Source organism: Phyllobates terribilis, unplaced genomic scaffold, assembly GCF_046119375.1.
Source record: "Phyllobates terribilis strain yellow unplaced genomic scaffold, ASM4611937v1 Scaffold_2__4_contigs__length_985480577, whole genome shotgun sequence".
Taxonomy (NCBI): domain Eukaryota; kingdom Metazoa; phylum Chordata; class Amphibia; order Anura; family Dendrobatidae; genus Phyllobates; species Phyllobates terribilis.
In genome coordinates, this window is record NW_027362762.1 from 450,301,944 (window position 1) to 450,320,632 (window position 18,689).

General features: G+C 43.1%; 1 protein-coding gene across 3 annotated transcripts in view; it reads right to left on the bottom strand.

Annotated features, from left to right (window-relative positions):
• Positions 1-18,689, bottom strand: part of LOC141215153 (uncharacterized) — a 446,656-nt gene that overhangs the window by 274,573 nt on the left and 153,394 nt on the right. For all 3 annotated transcript variants that reach the window (XM_073665502.1, XM_073665499.1, XM_073665501.1), the window contains exons 11-12: positions 13,640-13,783; positions 9,455-9,616 (exon numbers count right to left, since the gene is read on the bottom strand). In XM_073665502.1, coding sequence (XP_073521603.1) covers positions 9,455-9,616; positions 13,640-13,783 — 306 coding nt within the window. The remainder of the gene's footprint in view (positions 1-9,454; positions 9,617-13,639; positions 13,784-18,689) is intronic.

Consider the following 18,689-nt stretch of genomic DNA (forward strand, 5'->3'; position numbering starts at 1 on the left):
TGTGTTCCTTGGTCTTCATGATGCTCTCTGCACTTGAAACAGAACCCTGAGACTATCACAAAGCAGGTGCATTTATACGGAGACTTGATTACACACAGGTGGATTCTATTTATCATTACCAGTCATTTAGGACAACATTGGATCATTCAGAGATCCTCACTGAACTTCTGGAGTGAGTTTGCTGCACTGAAAGTAAAGGAGCCGAATAATATTGCACGCCTCACTTTTCAGTTTTTAATTTTTTTAAAAAGTTTAAAATATCCAATAAATTTCGTTCCACTTCACAATTGTGTCCCACTTGTTGTTGATTCTTCCCCAAAAATTAGAATTTTAGATCTTTATGTTTGAAGCCAGAAATGTGGCAAAAGGTAGAAAAGTTTAAGGGGGCCAGATACTTTCACAAGGCACTGTATGAGGGAGTCGTGGAGTCTGTGTCATGGAAATTGAGGAGTCGGAGGTTTGGCTTACCGACTCCACAGCCCTGGTTAAAAGTTACCTGGATGTGACAGAGGACATTATCAGAGGCTGACACCAGATTCCTAAAAAGACAGATGGTCAAAACCCTCGATTGTCTACAGCAAGATGGTAAAAGGCACTGAGGTTTTAGTTTGAATATTAAGCTGCATACTAAGCACTGAAGGTCTCAATGACTGAATGCCAAGACATACACCTCTATTGACCAAAAAGCACAAGAAAAGACAGCTTCAAAGTGCTCAAAATCACACAAATAAACCAGAGAAGTTTTGGGAATCTGTTGTGTGGAATGATGACACAAAACTGGAACTTTTCGGGCTACGGATTCATCTGGAGAAGGATGAAGCAAAATGTCACAGGTGTGTCAGAGGTGACAGACAGCCGCCCTGCAGTGGTTTGCAGGAGATCTCCACGTTTGGCAATGCAGACAGCTGCCTAGATAGGAGGCTGTGTTTAGGACCCAGCGACTACCTCCCTTTAGTCTGGGAGTATATATACCTGGTGTGTCTAGGTGGGCGTCACTGGTTATACTCATTTCTACTTGGAACTTGGCTGTAGCAGCATTACGTCCTCTCTGGAGTCTTGAGGCCATGTGCCCTGTTGGAGTTCTTCTAAAGCTAAGTTGTTATTCCCCTGTGTTGTCTTCCCCTTTTGTCTTTAGAGTGCTAGCAGAGGTTGACTAGTGCTCATCTCCTTCCACCCCCAGCTATAGCCTTACGCCAGGGATAGTAGGGCGAGGTACGTGATCGGCGACAGCTGCGGAGGCTGTATAGGGACGTTAGGGGAAGACAGGGTGACACTAGTCCAGATTAGGAGGTCACCTCTTAGTCCTTTTCCTAGTGTCTGGGCTCCCTTTCCCTTTTCCCTCTGTGTTGCACTCACACCTGGAGTGACACACAAGCTGAAAAGAAGACCAAGCCTACTGAGCTATCTAGCAGTGGCTTAGTGATTCTTTGGGGCTGCTTTGCTTCCTCTGGCACTGAAAATCAGCTGCCTATGAGAGGTTAAATGGATTCAGAAAATCCAAGGAGAAAACGTCATGACTTCTATGAGAAAGTTTAAGCCTAGGCATCACTGAACCTTCCAACAGGACAATGATCCCAAGCATATCTCAATGTCCACCAAGGCTTGGTTTCAGAAGAAGTTCTAGAAGATTGTGGAGTAGCCATCACAGTCGCCTGACTTGAACCCCATAGAAAAGCTTTGATAAGATTAGAAGAGGGTGGTTGCAGTAGACAAACTGGAGTGCACTCGAGGCCTTTGCCCATGAGGAATGGGCTAAGATTTTTCAGTTACATTGCCTGAAGCTAGTATCTGGCAATGCATCATGTTTGCTGCAGGTCATAACAGCCAAAGGGTGCTTTACTAAGGGATTAAAGTAATTAAAAGAGTAATTTTGTGCTAAATTTAGAAAAAAAACACTTGCTATATTACTTGTGCTGAGGTATTCACATTTTTCTTCTTTTATTGTTTTATTCTAAACAGCAGAAAGTTTGGAAATTGTGGTACCAAGTCTAATTTGCAATTTGAGTTGAATAATTTTGATTGCAACTGTAGTCTAAACGTAAAGGATGCTCCATTGTTTTGGTGACCCACAAAGGTTTAAAAAAATCACTGGACATATCTAAGGACAGATTCTGACGCCAGTACGCTGTCCTGTAGATCATTCACCAAGGTGTTGTATCCATATAAGCATGTTCCCCAAGCAGGTATACAGTGGGGAAAATAAGTATTTTATACACTGCCAATTTTGCAAGTTTTCCCACCTACAAGGAATGGATAGGTCTGTAATTTTTTTTTTCTGTGAGAGCCAGAATTCTTGCTGGTTGGTAGGTGAGCAAATACATATTTCATGCAATAAAATGCTAATTAATTATGTAAAACTCATACAATGTGATATTCTGCTTTTTCTTTTTAGATTCTGTCTCTCACAGTTGAAGTATACCAACGATAAAAATTACAGACCTCTCCATTCTTTGTAGGTGGGAAAACTTGCAAAATCGGCAGTGTATCAAATACTTATTTTCCCCACTGTATGTCTGTCTGACATAGACCTGTGACTGATGCCACACAGTGGTATAAGATATAGGTTTAACATAAACTTTATTTAATGGACTCAGGGATTTAATAGCATAGGACGGTTTTATGGCCTCTGTTCGTCAATGGACATATATATGATATACTAAATCTCAGGAGCTTTCTCAACATTCACACTCAATGTAGAATAAAAACGTAATGTAAACTAATACAGAGGGAGCCTTTCATGTAGTGGGGTTATGGTTTGAACAGGGCTAATATTTTGCAGAAGGTGGTGCCCAAATAAATGTGGATTTTCGGCTGGAGGGCAAAAGAGAGTTAGGTTTATAGGTGAAAAATTGAGACATGTCCCCAAGATAATGTTTTATATGCAGAGTTTTGTGACAGAAGGACTGACCATTTGAATTTTGTTAAAATCTACATTGAAACAGAACTGTGGTATTGATTTTAAATTGTTAAGGGAACCTAACAGCTTATACATGCAGCCCAATCCAAGGGTAGCATGTATCAGACGCTGGCTGTATGATTTCAGCCAGGTATGTTTAAAAACATGCCTTAAAAGCTTCTACATGCCCCACTCTCGAGTGACAGGTCTCTCCCTGTGCGCGTGTATCGGAAGAGACCTGTGACTCCTGGAGCGTAGGCAGAGTGAAGTTGCCAGGGACCCACCTGTCTGACTAGTCTCTCATGCAATTTGGACCCCAGCGGTTTTTAAAGTAAGTTTTTGTCTGAAATGCTGCAGCATTTCATAGTCAAACATATACACTGTGTGCAGAATTATTAGCAAGTTGTATTTTAGAGGATTATTTTTATTATTGATCAACAACTATGTTCTCAATCAACCCAAAAGATATCCAAGCATAGGCGGATTATAATGAGGGCAATCCGGGCGACCGCCCGGGGCCCCGAGCCTGCAGGGGGCCCGCGGCTCCGGGGGGGGTGTCTAATGCCGGATTGCCCTCATTATATGTGCGGGCCGCAGCGGCACATACCGGTAGCAGTGGCGGGAGGGGGGGCCCCGGACCGCTCCCCCAGCAGCGGCCGCCGCTACTTCTTCATCGGCCGGGCCAGCACTGCAGCAGTTAACTTCCCTGTGCTGGCCCGGCCGCGTCACTGCTAGGAGACACGGCCCTGTGCGCGGCCGTGTCTCCTAGCTGTGACGTCACGCAGTGCGCGCCCGGCCTGTACTGCTACTTACCACCGGAGAGGAGAGAGAGCAGGCAGGAGGAATGGAGCCGGGGGATGGTGAGTGTGTGTGTGTGTCTGTGTGGGCAGGTGTGTGTGTGTGTGTGTAGGCAGATGTGTGTGTGTGTGGGCAGGTGTGTGTGTGTGTCTGTGTGGGCAGGTGTGTGTGTGTGGGCAGGTGTGTGTCTGTGTGGGCAGGTGTGTGTCTGTGTGGGCAGGTGTGTGTGGGTGTCTGTGTGGGCAGGTGTGTGTGGGTGTGTGTGTGTGGGCAGGCGTGTGTGTGTGGGCAGGTGTGTGTGTGTGTGGGCAGGTGTGTGTGTGGGCAGGTGTGTGTGTGTGTGGGCAGGTGTGTGTGTGTGTGGGCAGGTGTGTGTGTGTGTGTGTGGGCAGGTGCGTGTGCGTGTGTGTGTCTGTGTGGGCAGGTGTGTGTGTGTGTCTGTGTGGGCAGGTGTGCGTGTGTGTGTCTGTGTGGGCAGGTGTGTGTGTGTGTGTGGGCAGGTGTGTGTGTGTGGGCAGGTGTGTGTGTGTGTGTGGGCAGATGTGTGTGTGTGTGTGGGCAGGTTAGAAAGTCTTGCCCTATTGAACACTACACCTGACTTGAGGCCGCCACCTCTTGGTTGTCCAATGTTCTTGCTTCTCTAGGGCTCTTCTCAGATATTCATTATACCAGCTCCCCAGAATACCAAAGCTAGGGTGGGTGACCGCGAGCCCTGGTGGTGGTCATAACTGCGGCCACCCAGGGGCAATACTCCATAACAACAATCCCCTGAGGTGGTGTAGGATGTAAGGACCTATTCATATTACATTCAGCGCTGCTTTCAGGTCTTTACACAAGGCTTACAACTGAATCCCTGAAATTCAGGATTGTGCTGTCTGAAATTAGACATCTGAAAGCAGAGCAAATGGAGCCTAAAGATTCAGACTTTAGCCTCGGTTTACCTTTGTTCAAATCAATGGCTATGTCAAGGCCCATCTGAATGCCATTTTTCAGGGATCTAGATAGAAGCCTGGAAAGAGGAGATGAATGCATTGCAAAATTTAGTGTGAATAGGCCCTTATATCTGGAGTCTTGATATTGATGCCACATGCATTTTACTTGTTTTTAACTTGTGTGTGTGTGTGTGTGATGTCTGTATGTGTGTGTGTTTGTGTGTGTGTGTGGGCAGATGTCATTGTGTGATGTCTGTTTGTATGTATTTTTGTGTTTCAAATGTGTTTATGCGTGTCTGTATGTTTGTGTGTGTGCATGACTGCATGCGGCCTCCTGCTGAGTATAGTTGGCGCCGTGCGGCCTCCTGATGTCTCTGGGGGGGCGTCGTGCGGCCCCTCGCTGTGTATAGATGGCTACGTGCGCCCCCCCGCTGTGTATAGATGGCTACGTGCGCCCCCCGCTGTGTATAGATGGCTACGTGCGGCCCCCGCTGTGTATAGATGGCTACGTGCGGCCCCCCGCTGAGTATAGATGTCGCCGTGCGGCCTCCTGCTGTGTATAGATGGCTACGTGCGACCTCCCGCTGAGTATAGATGGCGCTGTGCGGCCTCCTGCTGTCTCTGGGGGGAGTGCCGTGCGGCATCTATACTCAGCAGGAGGCCGCACGTAGCCATCTATATAGGTATACTCAGCAGGAGGCCGCACATAGCCATCTATACGGTGCCATCTATACACAGCGGGAGGCCGCACGGCGCCATCTATACACAGCGGGAGGCCGCACGGCGCCATCTATACACAGCGGGAGTCTCAGTGCTTTGCAAGAGCAGTCAATAAATTCTGCTTGACTAATTCTGAGCACCATAAAGTCTGGTTCGCTTCTAACCTGCTGTCTTCATTTTCAGCTTGCTGAATTCTAACTCATTTACTGTCATTCGAGACGATGCCTTTGCTGGTCTCTTTCACCTTGAATACCTGTAAGTGCTCCACTTAATGTCATATTTTTGATTCTGTTCTTCTTCATCTTATGGCATGTGCAATTGTATGAGCATGTATTCGTATGAATTTATGACCTACTTAAACCTTCGAGGACCTTAAATTTTATTCAATCAAATTTTTTTCCAGTTTAAAACTATGGGACATATATGTGCCTTGGTCCTCAAAGGGTTTTTAAAGGGGCTGCAAACATAAATACGAAAAAAATAATTCATTTAGTGGTTTTTGTGTTCATTTAATTTTTATTTGAAGTCCATTTTTTTATATACCTTGAAATTAAGCCCTACCCCATGGAATGAAGCCCTACCTACATGACATCTGAGAGCTACATGGATCCCGCTTGTGAGGTGCCTGTCCATCACTACTATTCAGTTTTAGGGTCTACTCACTAAGCCATATATTCTCTCATGCAAGAGAATAGGGCCAATTATGCTAATGACACTCGGCTCAAACTCTGTCAGAGCTTTAACTGAGTGTGATCCGATTCTCTCACAGCACAGATATGGAGAAGATGGAGAACTTAATTTCTCCATCTTCTCCATAGTCTCTGTGAGTGTTCATCGGACTGCATTTGGATGACATCCGAGTGCAGTCCAATGTTTTACGTGCACCCATAGACTTGTATGGGTGCACATGGTCCGAATATCGAATGAGATTATTTTCTCATGCCAATAATCGCAGATCTGCACTGTCCCATAGTATAACATAAGGCCGAGTCCTATCCGATAAAACATCACATAGCATTCGGCCGTGTTATACGACAGTGTGAGCGAGCCCTTAGAGTCAAGGAATATTTACATGCAGATGATGATATTACTCTCCAAGTGTATATTTTTTTAGGCGAGTTCATAGTAAATGCTTTGCCTTTTTGACATGTGATCAACTAAAGAACAAGAAAGATTTAGGACCTCCCCTATAGAGAAACGGAAAATAGTTTGGAGGACTTGCATGTCCTTTTTATTTATTATGAGAAAATCATAAAAGATCCCGTTTTTTAACCATGCTGTGACTTTCTGCTGAGGGAGAGGGAGAGAGCTGCCATATTCAGAGTCTGTAATAAGACCTGCTGACAAAAGTGTTGAAGATACAGTCTAATGTGAATTAACAATGAAAAAAAGTTAATTTTACAAATGGCTTATATTTTTTTAATACAAACTTTTTTGTGTTTACAGCTCCTTTAAAGGGAATCTGTCATCAGGTTTTTGCCACCTAATCTGAGAGCAGCATAATGTAGGGTTAGAGGCACTGATTCCAGTAATGTGTCACTTACTGGGCTGCTTAGTGTTGTTTTGATAAAATCATTGATTTGTCAGAAGGTAATTATCACTAGATGACTAGTAAGTTCTGTAGACCCCACCCCCATCACTGATCAGTAGATTTCTGTGTATACTGAGCATGGGCAGAAAGCTGCCAATCAGTGGTGTGGGTGGGGCTATACAGAGCGCAGCATTCAGAGAGCTGCTAGATCTGCAGCAGATAAAACGTGATTTTCTCAAAATGACAACAAGCAGCTGAAAAAGTGACACATCGCTGGAATCAGGGTATCTGCCCCAATATTGTGCTGCTCTCAGATGAGGCAGCACAATTAATATTGTGCCAAATTAATTTCCCGTGAACTATCACATGATCTATCACAGGGGATCATGTGACATGTCACGTGATAAATCAGGTGGGGGGGGGGGGCCCGCGCCTTCTAAACTGCCCGGGGCCCTTGCTACTCTTAATCCACCCCTGTATCCAAGCTTAATATTTTTGGAAGTTGGAGTGTTTTTTTTTAGATTTGGCTATCTTAGGAGGATATCTGTTTGTGCAGGTAACTATTACTGTGCGGAATTATTAGGCAACTTAATAAAATCCAAATATAATCCCATGTCACTTGTTTATTTTCACCAGGTAAACCAATATCAGTGCACAAAATTTAGAAATAAACATTTCTGACATGCAAAAACAAAAAACAAAAAAAATAGTGATCAATATAGCCACCTTTCTTTATGATGACAATCAACAGCCTTCCATCCATAGATTCTGTCAGTTGCTTGATCTGTTTTCGATCAACATTGCGTGCAGCAGCCACCACAGCCTCCCAGACACTGTTCCGAGAGGTGTACTGTTTTCCCTCCCTGTAGATCTCACATTTTATGATGGACCACAGGTTCTCTATGGGGTTCAGATCAGGTGAACAAGGAGGCCATGTCATTATTTTTTCTTCTTTTAGACCTTTACTGGCCAGCCACGCTGTGGAGTAGTTGGATGCATGTGATGGAGCCTTGTCCTGCATGAAAATCATGTTTTTCTTGAACGATAAACGATACTGACTTCTTCCTGTAACACTGCTTGAAGAAGTTGTCTTCCAGAAACAGGCAGTAGGTCTGGGAGTTGAGCTTCACTCCATCCTCAACCCGAAAAGGTCCCACAAGTTCATCTTTGATGATACCAGCCCATACCAGTACCCCACCTCCACCTTGCTGGCGTCTGAGTTGGAGTGGAGCTCTCTGCCCTTTATTGATCCAGCCTCTGGCCCATCAAGAGTCACTCTCATTTCATCAGTCCACAAAACCTTTGAAAAATCAGTCTTAAGATATTTCTTGGCCCATTCTTGATGTTTTATCTTATGTTTCTTGTTCAAAGGTGGTCGTTTTTCAGCCTTCCTTACCTTGGCCATGTCCCTGAGTATCGCACACCTTGTGCTTTTTGATACTCCAGTAACGTTGCAGCTCTGAAATATGGTAAAACTGGTGGCGAATGGCATCTTGGCAGCTTCACGCTTGATTTTCCTCAATTCATGGGCAGTTATTTTGCGTCTTTTTTGGCCAACACGCTTCTTGCGACCCTGTTGGCTATTTGCCATGAAACACTTGATTGTTCGGTGATTACACTTCAAAAGTTTGGAAATTTGAAGACTGCTGCATCCCTCTGCAAGACATCTCACAATTTTGGACTTTTCAGAGCCCATCAAATCTCTCTTCTGACCCATTTTGCCAAAGGAAAGGAAGTTGCCTAATGATTAAGCACACCTTATATAGGGTGTTGATGTCATTAGTCAACACCCCTCCTCATTACAGAGATGCACATCACCAGATTTACTTAATTGGTAGTTGGTTCTCAAGCCTATGCAGCTTGGAGTAGGACAACATGTATAAAAAGTATCATGTGATCAAAATACTCATTTGCCTAATAATTCTGCACACAGTGTATAGCTGAGGTCATACAGCCAGTGTCTGATAGATGCTTCCTTTGGAACAGGCATCATGCATCAACTGTCAGGTTCCCTTTAAGGAAGGCTTGTATTGCCTGTATTGTATGCAGCTACTAATGTGCCCTTGAAGAAAGGGGATTAGGTCAGGTTAGAAAAAACCTACAGCCAAAATGGTAATCTTTACTCTAAAATGTGATGGAAACAGGTTTGGCATACAAGCTACATTCACAGGGCTATATATTTCTTTATAGTAGATTATGATGGAAAGAACTAGCCTAGACCGGAGGGTCCAATTCTACGTTTTGCTTCGGGTCCATAGGGACGCTGCTATACAAATGAAAACAATTTGTTGACGTGAGCTTATTCATACAGCAGACTTTATGGAAAAGCTAAGCATATAGCGACAATGTATGGGGCTTGTCAATTGAGTTAGCTGTGTAAATGGAAATGTGTTAACAATCATTTGATGTTCATATAGAGATAGTCCTTTTGATCTTAGCTCAAGGGCTGCATTTTCCAATACAGCATATTGAAAGTTTCCTTTAGTTGAGCATTCGGAAACCAAAGAATCCCTTTAATCCTATAGGACCCCTTTAAAGATCTGCAGTATAGGCATGAAGCTAGTGATAAGACATTACCTGTCTGATAGCAGGAAAATCATTGGCAGCCATGATTGATTCTTTCATTAACATAAGCAGTACAAGGCAGAAGCTTTCCATTACATGACGATTCCAATCTTGCATAAACAGTTGATCCCATATTAGCAAAACTGCAGGCAGATCTAGTGAATTCACAAATCCCTATTGGAAACAAGCAAAACATGAATACAATTATTTATCTAAATTATATGGCTTACTCTGACAAAATTATTTGTATCTATCTATCTATCTATAGATAGATATACACACTATATACACACACAAATGACATATGTATATACAGTTGTGCTCAAAAGTTTACATACCCCAGCAGAATTTTTCCTTTCTTGGCCTTGTTTCAAAGAATATGAATGATAACAAAAAAACTTTTTCTCCACTCATGGTTATTGGTTGGGTGAAGCCATTTATTGTCAAACTACTGTGTTTTCTCTTTTTAAATCTTAATGACAACCAAAACATCCAAATGACCCTGATCAAAAGTTCATATACCCTGGTGATTTTGGCCTGCTAACATGCACAGAATTTTACACAAATAGTTTTGAATGGCTACTAAAGGTAACATCCTCTCCTGTGACCTGTTTGCTTGTAATCAGTGTGTGTGCATAAAAGCTGAGTGAGTTTCTGGGATCCAAACAGACTCTTGCATCTTTTATCCAGCCACTGACGTTTCTGGATTGTGAGTCATGGGGAAAGCCAAAGAATTGTCTACGGGAAAAGGTAGTTTTATTTTTAAGGAAAAATTCTGCCTGGGTATGTAAACTTTTGAGCACAACTGTATATATATGTAGCGTCGGCATCCCTGCCTCCTGCTAGGCAGGGACGCTGTTCCCCTCACCTCTCCACACCGTGCCCGGCGTCCTCCTCCCGCTCTGCTGGCAGCGCGCGCTGCTTCCCGGCCACTGTGCTTAGGGCGCGCACGCGCGCTCCCCCTCTCTTAAAGGGGCCGCGCGCGCCGTCCTAAGGAGTCCTCGGCCAATGGCCGGAGGACCTCACCATATATAAGGCACCTCCTCCAAAATGGAGGTGCCCGAGCAATGTTGTTGCAAAGCTTTCACTCTGCTTCAGCCCTCAGGTCCCGTTACCAGTTACCTGCCAGTCACCTGCCAGATTCCTGCTTGATACCTGCCTGATATCCGTTTACCTGCTTGCAAGCCTGCGGTCCGACGGTCTGCCTTCCGACTCCTGTCAGTCTGTCTATGGACCAGCCTGCCCGCTCACCTGGGAGCGCTCATCTGCTACCTGCCTGCTAGCCTACCTGGAGGCTCCGCTGTCACTTGCCGTGACCACCTGCCTGTCCAGAGACTCTTGCCTGCTCACCTGGGAGCGCTCACCTGCTACCTGTCTGCTAGCCTACCTGGAGGCTCTGCCGTCACTTGCCGTGACCACCTGCCCGTCCAGAGACTCTTGCCCGCTCACCTGGGAGCGCTCACCTGCTACCTGCCTGCTAGCCTACCTGGAGGCTCTGCCGTCACTTGCCGTGACCACCTGCCTGTCCAAAGACTCTCGCCCGCTCACCTGGGAGCGTTCACCAGCCACCTGCCTGCTGTCCTTCTACCCAGAGACTGTCCCTGTCACTTGCCGTGAGTACCCGTCCTTCTATTCAGAGACTGTCCCTGTCACTTGCCGTAACTACCTGCCCTTCTACCCAGAGACTGTTCCTGTCACTTGCCGTGACTACCTGCCCGTCTTCCCCGGGAGCCACCCGCTTCCTTACAAGGACCGCCCCCTTGTATAGTTGCTCAGAGGTTCCGCCTCCCAGACCAGTTACAATATATATATATATATATATATATATATATATATATATATATATATATATATATATATATATATACAGTACAGACCAAAAGTTTGGACACATGACTTCATGACTTTGAAAATTGTACATTCACACTGAAGGCATCAAAACTATGAATTAACACATGTGGAATTATATACTTAACAAAAAGTGTGAAACAACTGAAAATATGTCTTCTATTCTAGGTTCTTCAAAGTAGCCACCTTTGGCTTTGATGACTGCTTTGCACACTCTTGGCATTCTCTTGATGAGCTTCAAGAGGTAGTCACCGGAAATGGTTTTCACTTCACAGGTGTGCCCTGTCAGGTTTAATAAGTGGGATTTCTTGCCTTATAAATGGGGTTGGGACCATCAGTTGTGTTGTGCAGAAGTCTGGTGGATACACAGCTGATAGTCCTACTGAATAGACTGTTAGAATTTGTATTATGGCAAGAAAAAAGCAGCTAAGTAAAGAAAAACGAGTGGCCATCATTACTTTAAGAAATGAAGGTCAGTCAGTCCGAAAAAATTGGGAAAACTTTGAAAGTGTCCCCAAGTGCAGTTGCAAAAACCATCAAGCGCTACAAAGAAACTGTCTCACATGAGGACCGCCCCAGGAAAGGAAGACCAAGAGTCACCTCTTCTTCTGAGGATAAGTTTATCCGAGTCACCAGCCTCAGAAATCGCAGGTTAACCCTAGAACGCATGACCATAAAAATCTACATTTTCACATACCTGGGGCCTTTTAGGCCCGTGTGCAAATAATAAATAAATGACCAACTGGAAATGACAAACAACTATATACCTGAGGAATACCTAGAGTTTCAAAATTCTAACTAAAGAAATCTTGCAGAAAATAGAAAACAATTAACAGGGCGGGCCTGCGAGGCCCCAGGTATGCGTTCTAGGGTTAACAGCAGCTCAGATTAGAGACCAGGTCAATGCCACACAGAGTTCTAGCAGCAGACACATCTCTTCAACAACTGTTAAGAGGAGACTTTGTGCAGCAGGTCTTCATGGTAAAATAGCTGCTAGGAAACCAATGCTAAGGACAGGCAACAAGCAGAAGAGACTTGTTTGGGCTAAAGAACACAAGGAATGGACATTAGACCAGTGGAAATCTGTGCTTTGGTCTGATGAGTCCAAATTTGAGATCTTTGGTTCCAACCACTGTGTCTTTGTGCAACGCAGAAAAGGCGAACTGATGGACTCTACATGCCTGGTTCCCACCGTGAAGCATGGAGGAGGAGGTGTGATGGTGTGGGGGTGCTTTGCTGGTGACACTGTTGGGGATTTTTTCAAAATTGAAGGCATACTGAACCAGCATGGCTACCACAACATCTTGCAGCGGTATGCTATTCCATCCGGTTTGCGTTTAGTTGGACCATCATTTATTTTTCAACAGGACAATGACCCCAAACACACCTCCAGGCTGTGTAAGGGCTATTTGACCAAGAAGGAGAGTGATGGGGTGCTACACTAGATGACCGGGCCTCCACAGTCACCAGACCTGAACCCAATCGAGATGGTTTGGGGTGAGCTGGACCGCAGAGTGAAGGCAAAAGGGCCAACAAGTGCTAAGCATCTCTGGGAACTCCTTCAAGATTGTTGGAAGACCATTTCCGGTGACTACCTCTTGAAGCTCATCAAGAGAATGCCAAGAGTGTGCAAAGCAGTCATCAAAGCAAAAGGAGGCTACTTTGAAGAACCTAGAATATAAGACATATTTTCAGTTGTTTCACACTTTTTTGTTAAGTATATAATTCCACATGTGTTAATTCATAGTTTTGATGCCTTCAGTGTGAATGTACAATTTTCATAGTGATGAAAATACAGGAAAATCTTTAAATGAGAAGGTGTGTCCAAACTTTTGGTCTGTACTGTATATATATATATATATATATATATATATATATATATATATAAATATATATATATGTATATATACACACACACACACACACACACACACACACACATATATGTACAGTATATCTCAACTCAGTACTATTGGAATGGTCATCGTCGACCAGATTCACGACAATCAGGGATAACTAATGTTCTCTTTGGTAGCACTGTCTCCCATAGTCATTTGATTGCCAGCTATCTTTTGTGTGCCAGTTTAAAACAAGGGTTGGATATAAAGCAGAAGAAAAACTAGAAGGAGAAGACACTGAGTTCCCCACTATAACTGAATAGTACATAAACCTGTATAAATATAATGCAACATAAAAGCATAACACGTAACATAACACATACATTTATTATCATATTACAAAAGTTATGAAGAATGTCCATATCCTAATTACAGGTTAGGCACTTGACACATGACCCCACTGTTGTTATTTTATCTACAAGATTTTATGAATGTCCATCGTTGTTCTTACCTCACCCATCCACTTTCTAAGGAAGATGACTGGACTTGCCAGGTGATCTTCATGGAAGTTAGACAGGTTTTCAGGCTTGTAGCTACTTGCATAAAGTTTCAGAGATTCTTCTCTCTCTCTAGCTATCAATTCTACTAAGAAATCCTAAAGAGGGAAAGTGAATATTGCCACTTGCAAATTACTCCTATTTTAATCACATCATTCATATAGTAGGCAATGCAAAGATGGTAACATTTGAATAAAATTAGTAACTGTTATCATCAAAATATATTATGTTCTGCAAAATTAAATATGTTAAGAATGCAATTTATTTCATTACACTTGTGCATAGTTCATTCTGTGCAGGGATAATGCACATTATTCTTATGCAGTAGAAGAAACGTTTTATATAAACTAGTTACATATGTAAAGATACAGAGACCAATTCATCACTGCATTTTTGCCTGTCTCTCAATTGCTTAAAGCTCCAAAATTAAAAACAATTAAAACCATAATATCCCCATCAGCATCAGATATAATAGACCGATATGGATATATGAAATCTAGGCACCTAAATAATAAAACATATACAGTACAGACCAAAAGTTTGGACACACCTTCTCATTTAAAGATTTTTCTGTATTTTCTTGACTATGAAAATTGTACATTCACACTGAAGGCATCAAAACTATGAATTAACACATGTGGAATTATATACTTAACAAAAAAGCGTCAAACAACTGAAAATATGTCTTATATTCTAGGTTCTTCAAAGTAGCCACCTTTTGCTTTGATGACTGCTTTGCACACTCTTGGCATTCTCTTGATGAGCTTCAAGAGGTAGTCACCAGAAATGGTTTTCACTTCACAGGTGTGCCCTGTCAGGTTTAATAAGTGGGATTTCTTGCCTTATAAATGGGGTTGGGACCATCAGTTGTGTTGTGCAGAAGTCTGGTGGATACACAGCTGATAGTCCTACTGGATAGACTGTTAGAATTTGTATTATGGCAAGAAAAAAGCAGCTAAGTAAAGAAAAACGAGTGCCCATCATTACTTTAAGAAATGAAGGTCAGTCAGTCTGAAAAATTGGGAAAACTTTGAAAGTGTCCCCAAGTGCAGTTGCAAAAACCATCAAGCGCTACAAAGAAACTGGCTCACATGAGGACTGCCCCAGGAAAGGAAGACCAAGAGTCACCTCTGCTTCTGAGGATAAGTTTATCTGAGTCACCAGCCTCAGAAATCGCAGGTTAGAGACCAGGTCAATGCCACACAGAGTTCGAGCAGCAGACACATCTCTTCAACAACTGTTAAGAGGAGACTTTGTGCAGCAGTCCTTCATGGTAAAATAGCTGCTAGGAAACCACTGCTACGGACAGGGAACAAGCAGAAGAGACTTGTTTGGGCTAAAGAACACAAGGAATGGACATTAGACCAGTGGAAATCTGTGCTTTGGTCTGATGAGTCCAAATTTGAGATCTTTGGTTCCAACCACTGTGTCTTTGTGCGATGCAGAAAAGGTGAACGGATGGACTCTACATGCCTGGTTCCCACAGTGAAGCATGGAGGAGGAGGTGTGATGGTGTGGGGGTGCTTTGCTGGTGACACTGTGGGGGATTTATTCAAAATTGAAGGCATACTGAACCAGCATGGCTACCACAGCATCTTGCAGCGGCATGCTATTCCATCCAGCTTGCGTTTAGCTGGACCATCATTTATTTTTCAACAGGAAAATGACCCCAAACACACCTCCAGGCTGTGTAAGGGCTATTTGACCAAGAAGGAGAGTGATAGGGTGCTACGCCAGATGACCTGGCCTCCACAGTCACCAGACCTGAACCCAATCGAGATGGTTTGGGGTGAGCTGGACCGCAGAGTGAAGGCAAAAGGGCCAACAAGTGCTAAGCATCTTTGGGAACTCCTTCAAGATTGTTGGAAGACCATTTCCGGTGACTACCTCTTGAAGCTCATCAAGAAAATGCCAAGAGTGTGCAAAGCAGTCATCAAAGCAAAAGGTGGCTACTTTGAAGAACCTAGAATATAAGACATATTTTCAGTTGTTTCACACGTTTTTGTTAAGTGTATAATTCCACATGTGTTAATTCATAGTTTTGATGCCTTCAGTGTGAATGTACAATTTTCATAGTCAAGAAAATACAGAAAAATCTTTAAATGAGAAGGTGTGTCCAAACTTTTGGTCTGTACTGTATACAATGCCTCAAATCTGCATGTGAATAAATATAACCAGGTATGGATCCATAGAGTTATGCTAGGTAATTCAGCAATATTGACGTCCCAAATAAGCGCCCAATGGAGAACAAAGTTAATTAAATATCCACAGTATACATCATATAACCAGACAAAAGACTACAAATACAGACCAGACAGTCCCATTTCATGGGTGTATTGAACTGTGAGTATTTCATATTGGTGTTCGCTGTGCACATGCGCTGTTCCGTCAGACTGGCACAATCCTCTGCCATTGTCACGGATATATACGTTTTGCGCTTGCATGCATGCGCTTTCATAGGCAACTGGCAGGCTGGTTGCCAGTACTTTACTTTGGCGCCTACTACACCTGCACGTCCATTGCTGGGTGTGTTAATTTACCTCGGCGCTCATTCCGCTTGAATTTCTGTTTATTGCTTTGATAGGACTGGGGTTGCAGTTATTATTGCTATTTAAGGACTGGTTTCTCTCCTAACTTGCATCATTTTCCCTAAGGAAGCTGCTTTCCTTGCAGCGATATGCGTAAGGTCTGTCCCCACTGACTCATTCAGGTTTTGAATTCCATACTCTTGTTTGTGATTTATTTTTTACTGTATTGCCCACACCATTCACCCTTTAGATCATTTTCTCTATTATATCACTTTACACCTGGATTTTTCTATATCTGTATCTTATCTACATTTCAATATTCTGACGGACCTATCATGTATGCTGTCTGGTTCTTCTACCACACACATTCTTTTCAATGCTCTGTAGATATATAATCATGGTCAGAAATGTTGGCACCCTTGGAATTGTTCCAGAAAATGGAAGTATTTCTCCCAGAAAGTTATTGTAATTGCACATGCTTTGTTATACATATGTTTATTTCTTTTGTGTGTATTGGAACAACACAAAAAAACATCAAAGAAGAAAAGGCAAATTGGACATAATTTCACACAAAACCCCAAAAATGTGCCAGACAAAATTGTTGGCACCCTCAAATTAATATTTAGTTGCTCACCTTTTGGAATAAGTAACTGCAATCAATCGCTTCCTATAACCATCAACAAGCTACTTACACCTCTCAATTAGAATTTTGGAACATTCTTCTCCAGATCTCTCATATTTGAATGGTACCTTCTCTCATCAGCAATTTTAAGATCTCTCCACAGGTGTTCAATGGGATTTAGATCCAAACTCATTGCTGCCCACTTTAGAACTCTCCGGTGCTTTGTTTCCATCCATTTCTGGGTGCTTCTTGAAGTATGTTCGGGGTCATTGTCCTGCTGGAAGACCCATGACCTAGGATGCAAACCCAGCTTTCTGACACTGGGCACTACATTGCAACCCAAAATCCTTTGGTAAACTGCAGATTTCATGATGCCATAAACACACAGTAAAGGCACCCAGTGCCAGAGGCAGTAAAACAACCCCAAAACATCATTTAACCTCCACCATATTTGACTGTAGGTACTTTGTTCTTTTCTTTGTAGGCCTCATTTCGTTTTCGGTAAACAGTAGAATGATGTGCTTTAACAAAAAGGTCTATCTTGGTCTCATCTGTCCACAACATGCTTTCCCAGAAGGATTTTGGCTTACTCACGTACATTTTGGCAAACTGCAGCCTACCTTTTTTATGTATTTGTGTCAGAAGTAGTGGGGTCCTCCAGATCAGCTACCATAGCATTTCATTTCATTCAAATGTCGATAGATAGTTCGCGCTGACACTGATGCACCCTAAGCCTGCAGGACAGCTTGAATTTTTTTGGAAATTGATTGCGGTTGCTTATTCACCATCCACATTGTCCTGTGTTGCAACCTTTCATCCATTTTTCTCTGCCATTAACGTCCAGAGAGATTAGTTACAGTGCCATGGGTTGTAAACTTCATGATTATGTTGCGCACCGTGGACAAAGGAACTTCAAGATCTCTGGAGATGGACTTGTGATCTTGAGATTGTTGATATTTTTCAACAATCTTTGTTTTCAAGTCTTCAGACAGCTCTCCGCTCCTCTTGCTGTTCTCCATGCTTAGTGTGGCACACACAGAAACAGAATGCAAAGATTAGGTCAACTCCTCCCCCTTTTATCTGGTTTCAGGTGTGATTTTCATATTGCCAACACCTGCTACTCACCACAGGTGAGTTTGAATGAGCATCCCATGCTTGAAACAAAGTTGTTTACCCATAATTTTTGAAAGGTGCCAACATTTTTGGGGATTTGTGTGAAAGTATGTGCAATTTTCCTTTTTCTCTCAGTTTTTTTGTGTTGCTCCAAAACACACAAAGAAAATAAACATATGTATTTCAAAACATGTTTAATTTCAATAATTTTCTGGGAGAAATACTTCATTTTCTGGAACAATTTCAAGGGTGCCAACTAGTGTTGAGCGAGCATGTGTTGTTAACCCTTTCGGTGAGCATGCTCGGGTGCTCGCCGAGTATTTGCGGCATGCTTGGCACCTATGTTAGTGCCGCCGCGACTGCATGTGTCACGGCTGTTTAACAGCTGTGACAAATGCAGGGATTGCCTGTTTGTTAGGCAATCCCTGCATGTGTCACAGCTGTATAACAGCTGTGACACATGCAGCCGCGGCAGCACTAACATAGATGCCGAGCACGCCGCAAACACTCGGCGAGCACCCGAGCGCGCTCGCCGAAACGGTTAACAACACACGCTCGCTCAACACTAGTGACAACACTTTCGTCCATTACTGTACTTATGATCTTACTGTGATATTTATTATGGATTTTTGCACTTTATTCATATCCTCATCGCCTTGGATTTAGTATTTGACTCACTACTCCTTGATCTGTTTGCACCTATTTCTGTATTACTTTCTTTCTTTTTGTTATCCACTCTTT